General features: G+C 34.3%; 1 protein-coding gene across 1 annotated transcript; it reads left to right on the top strand.

Moving 5' to 3' along the window:
* The first annotated feature begins 4,202 nt into the window (after nt 1–4,202).
* On the top strand, nt 4,203–5,382 carry LOC108325081 (zinc finger protein ZAT10). Its single transcript, XM_017558084.2, has one exon. It carries the CDS (start codon nt 4,343–4,345, stop codon nt 5,105–5,107), a length of 765 nt encoding a protein of 254 aa, XP_017413573.1. The 5' UTR covers nt 4,203–4,342; the 3' UTR covers nt 5,108–5,382.
* Nucleotides 5,383–5,822: the final 440 nt, after the last annotated feature.

Here is a 5,822-nt window from a genome sequence, read left to right as displayed (position 1 = left end):
TTTTTCATTGCAATTTTAAAATATACTTTATCTATATGAATTTTATCTGTAATATAAATTATAAACTTTAAATTATTTATTTGTTGTGAATAATGGTTATAATTGAAATAAATATTAATTTTATTGAATACATAAAATAAAATACTGCCTTGATTATAATATTCCAAGGGAAACAAAGGAGTCTTCAAAATCATATTTATTTTTTAAGTAAATGAAAAAAGAAGAAGATAACATTCCACTGGGTGTTGTTCCCTCCACCACCACCCCTTTTCCCTCCACCTTCTCAATTCTCTACAAAATTTTTTAATTATAAAAGCAGTCTTTTTTACTTTTAACTCTATTTATTTACTTTATTCTGAAATCCTAAATTCTTATCTATTTTTACTCACCTATTTTCACTCGTACAACCCCCTCCCCCCACTCTCCCAAGTCTCACTTTTCTCTCTTTCCAAATTCCCACCCTCTCCAATCCTCACCGGATCCGTTTCTTCTCATCTCTCAACTCTTACTTCTCTTCTCCATATCCGTTTGGTTTTTCTTCATATTCCTGTCTCCATATTCGTTTGGTTTCGTGGTGTGGTGGTGTGATTTTTCGTCATGCGGTAATGCAGGGTGTTTGCGGTGGTCATTGGGCGGTGCAGCGGTTCCAAACGATAATAAATATTTTATGACTAACAATAATGAATATTTTATGACTAACATCATAAAAAAATAATTTTATTGACATTGGTAAAAAAATTATAAATGACATCAATGGAAACATATATCATTGATGTTGGTAAAAAAAAATGATTGCAAAAAAAATATGGAAATTAACCCCAATCGATTGTTAACATAAGAGAAATATTCATTATTGTTAATAAAATGTGTTAAAGTATCTGTATCTCAATTTCAAAACATAACAAGGAATAAAAAATGAAAAATGTATACATGAATTAATTAAAAAAGTTTCAAAAGTTCAAAATTCTTACTATTTAATTATAATTTAAAATTTTCTAAATCTAAATGATCAAAATCCTCTCTTAAAGTTTTAAAATTTCAATATTTTAATTTTTTATTTAAATGATTATATAAAATGTTTTAACCTTTTTATAAAATTAATTATCCTCCACAATATTTTTTCTGACACATTGCAACATATATTTCTTCCTCATGTATCAACATTTTTTTATGTGAGATTGCTTAACTTTTAGTAAGTTGGTGTGAGTAAGATAAACAATTAGAAAGTTCAAAAGATACAACAATGGAAAGAAGCATAAAAAACAGAGAGAGACATAAGAGAATAAAACATAGAAACATGGGTCCACCGTTAAAATGATTGTGTTATTTGGATGATGAGATGGAAGAGAAAAAGAAACAGCATAACTATCAATAACAAATGTTTGTTGGTTAAGCATAAATCAGACTATTGATTCATGTAAGGGATTGAAGTAAGTAGAAGTTAAAAACTATAAACCCTAAAAATAAAATTGTACTGAAGGATAAAACAGGAATAGGAAGATAAAAGAAGGGATAAAATAGAAATGAGGAGGTGGAGGGAGCAAGAGTGGTGGTGGAGGATGCAACACCCCCATTCCAGTTCCTTGTAGAAGTCCACCAACTTTGTGTTGCGCGTGTAGAAAGCCCAATTGTGATTGGAAGTTAGAATTTCAGAAGCCCATCTCAAGAGAAAGCATATATTTTTGTTATTGATGCATAAATACATATAAAAGAAGGATTATATAACATTACTGAAACGAACCCGAAAAATTATATTATTTAATAATTAAAAAAATTAATATAAGAATATTATAAGAATCTATTTTAAGGGAATTTGATTTGTTATAATATTTTATGAGCTTCTTATGAGTTTTATTTAATTGATATTTTGTAAAATTTATATTTTAATATTTTTTTATTTATATTTAACTTGTTTATAATTTAAAAAAAAATCAATTTAAGAATATAGTTATACATATTTTGTATCCTTGTAACTTGTAGTTTTAGTCTTAAATTTGAGAGACTTACAACACTCCTCACAACATTAAATTAACATGTTTTAATGAAGCTTTTTTGTATAAGAGCTTTATGTTAAATTCAAGACATTGATTAAGACTCTTATATTGGAATTTACCTTACACTCAGAACGTACTTCAAATGGAGTTTAGGGTATTTAGTAAATGAGATTTCAAATTAAATGGGGGCATCATCAAATTAAACAGTTTTATTCAATGTGTATTTTTGTTACATTTCAAAGGATCAATTGAAATTTACCAAATAACTGAACAGTGATTATTAATACGAAAATTAATGGCTAATAATAATACCAAATAACTGAACGGTGATTATAATGATTAAAATTAATAAATTGAGTATGGTTCCATTCCAGACGCAGTGGCAGCGCAGTAGATGATACGATGATGACGTGTGTCGGTTATGGAGGACACGTGGAAGGATGTAATTGAGGGCGGAAGGTGCAACGTGTCAGCGATAGAAAAGCTTACCCGAGTTATCAATACTCCTCAACGCTTTTTTTTTCTTCCTCTTTTTTATTGCGTCGGTGAAGCAACTACTTTCTCCCACTACCACACTCTATCCTTCTTCACTCACTCTCTCGCTTGACACGTTAAAAATAAATCACAAACACGCTTTTCCACATTTTTTCCCCTATGCTTCTAGAACGCACACAATCACTTTTTTTAAACACGTTTTTAATTTAAACATCAAAACTTTACTAAAATAAATACACGATGTAAGTTGATGGTGGACCAATGAATCAGATAAATCATCTATTTTTCATTAAAAAAAGGGGTAGAATTAATCAGTCGGGTCATTTATTCGAACAATTCAACAAATTGAATGAGGAAAACAGTCAAACAGTTTATAACGAGTTTAATTGATTTAACTTTAATTAAATCGGTTGAAAACATTGGCGAAAATAATCAATTTAAACTATTTCCTTTTATACTGTCCTGAAATGTACAAGTACGTTAATTTGTCACATTTAACATTTTTAGGGTAATAAGTCACAAAAAGCAACGTCTTTGTTACATTAATAACCAGTGTAAGTTTTAACAATTAAATTACCTTTTACCATTGGTTTTCAGTACATTTAACTGTTCGAAGCTTATTTATCCTTTTTCCTTTTATAAACAAATCGAGACTTTTTTAAAAGCAAAATTGCATTGATCAGTTTTTTTTAAAACAAAAAAATTAACCTACATCTGTCGTTTAATTATAAAACGGGAATCGCTATCGAAGTTATGAGTATTCACTTTTTTTCTCCGATAAAAAAATTAACGATATTTTTGTACGTGCGTGGAATGTGATGTGAAAAGTGAGAAGATTTGTGGAAAATATAAGCAAGGAAATAGAAAAATTGATTTGACAGAAATGGTTGTAATTTGACAAATATAGAATTATTCTCCTCATATTCGAAATAGTAGTTGTTTGAATTGTTATAATTAAAAAAAAAAGTATTTGTATGAATTAATTTGCGGCGAAGATGAGGTGGCACGTGGTGATTATCTTGGTGAGTATAAGCTTAGTTGTAGTGTGGCAAGTAACGAATGAACGATGAGTGATGGCATGGCAGTGAAAGTGGTTGCCCAAACCACGAAACTCTAAAGCGAAGCCAAGAGGATCTGTGACTGTGATCAAAGCCATGACGACAACATCCCCTTCCTTTTATCGCCACGAGGCGTCTAAACCAACTTCCCATTTTCCATTTTGCTTTTTTCAAATATCAAACGGTCAAACCTTTCTTTTTCTTCCTTCCGAATCACATTCCCCATATACATATATATCTGGGATAAGGATGTGAACTCGTACGCGCGCTTTCGTAAGGAAAACAGATACATCAATTTAATTAATATTTAGAAGCCTTAACTACATACTTAAACTGGGTGTTATCTAAAATCTTAAACTATTGGCAATAGTATGACGCAGATTAAATTAGCACATATGTGGAAATACTAAAGGTTGTGAAGGAGTGATGATAGATTTTTGGCTTGGGTTAGTGTGTGTGTGTGGGGCAATGAATGTGCATACACCGAAACAGAAAAAGGGTAAAGATAAACGCAGACAGACGTATTACGTAACGCAGCTTTGACTTGGAAAAAGTCATCCAAGTGAATCCCCTCGCTCTTTAGTTGACCGACTTCACTCTCTTTCCATCATAGCACCAACTCATATCCTTTCATCCCTATATAAACACCACACCCTCTATTCTCACACCCACTTCCTCATCCACTAAACTACCTCTCTCACACACACTCCTATAACTCTCTGCTATCTCGGACTACACACACCTAACCAAAAACTACCTCCAATCATCGTATTTCAATTTAGGGTTCCTTCATTAATGGCTTTGGAGGCTTTGAATTCTCCAACAGCGCCCGCCGCTCCCTTCCGTGCCTATCAAGAAGAGGAGGAGCTTGACCATCAGTTCCGCGAGCCTTGGTCTAAAAGGAAGCGATCGAAACGACCGCGTTTTGAGACCGAGGAAGAGTATCTCGCTCTTTGCCTCATCATGCTCGCGCAGGGCGGCAACAACACCAACACTTCCTCCCACCGCCAAACTCAACACTCAGAGTCTCAGAAAGAACCGTCACCGCCGCTCAAGTTATCCCACAGGTGCACCGTTTGCAACAAGGCCTTTCCTTCTTATCAAGCGCTCGGTGGACACAAGGCCAGCCACCGCAAGTCCTCGTCGGAATCTACCTCTGTCTCCGCCGTCGCCAGCGACAGCGTCACCGCTTCCACCGCCGGCGGCGGAAGGATGCACGAGTGTTCCATCTGTCACAAGAGTTTCCCCACCGGACAGGCCCTGGGTGGCCACAAGCGCTGCCACTACGACGGTGGAAACCACCACAGTAACAGCAACGCCCTCACTTCCTCCTCCGACGGCGTTGGCGGCGGTGCTGCCTCCTCCCACACGCTCCGTGGGATCGACCTGAACCTTCCGGCGCCGCTCACGGAATTCTGGCCGCCGGTGGGGTTCGACTTCAGGAAGAAAGTCGGCGGAGGCGACGAGCAAGAGGTGGAAAGCCCGTTGCCAATAACCGCAGCCAAGAAGGCGCGTTTGTTTTCGGGGGACGACCACGACGGTGATGATCAAAAGGCGTAGCTTGGTTCACCCAAGAAATGTTTATTTGAATTTGATTGTAATTCAATTTGCTGGTCTGGTGAATATGAATCGTAACCAATTAGTTTAATTTCCATTTGTTATTTTTATTTTTATTTTCTTCTGTTTAGGAAGGATTGGGTTGGGATTAGGTTCGGATTTTGTTTCTGCTCATCTGTACAGACAAAATTTGTTCATTGCTTTTGGACTCTTCTTTGTCATTGATGCAATCTGACAAATTCGTTTATCAGTAAAATATTATTTACGTTAAAGATGAATACAAGTGATTTCTCATCATTCTTATAGATTTACTTCTTCCATTCTGCAGTACTGGTGTATGAATTTAAGTTGTTTATATACTCAAATTAATTCTCTCATCAACCATTCAATTGTATCACCGGTCATATTAATTAAACAGTTCGAAGAAAATTGTTAGAAGAAAATTAAACAATATAATCTTGACTTGCCTGTTTTTGTATTATCATGTAAAGATAATATCCACAGGAAATGAAAAAAAAGGAAAGTGAATTTAGACCACGTTAATTAAAGATGGTGAGACTAGGCAAGACACACGTCTAAATTCAGAAATTTTGACCTTTTCTATGGAGTTAATAATTATAATAATAATAATAATAATAATAATAATAATAATAATAATAATAATAATAATATAGAAGTGAAGTGTATCGAAGGTGGGTGGTATAACTGCAACCCATAT

Source organism: Vigna angularis, chromosome 3, assembly GCF_016808095.1.
Source record: "Vigna angularis cultivar LongXiaoDou No.4 chromosome 3, ASM1680809v1, whole genome shotgun sequence".
Lineage (NCBI taxonomy): Eukaryota > Viridiplantae > Streptophyta > Magnoliopsida > Fabales > Fabaceae > Vigna > Vigna angularis.
Note: the sequence above shows the minus strand (reverse complement) of the source record. Positions and strands in the feature narration are given on the sequence as shown.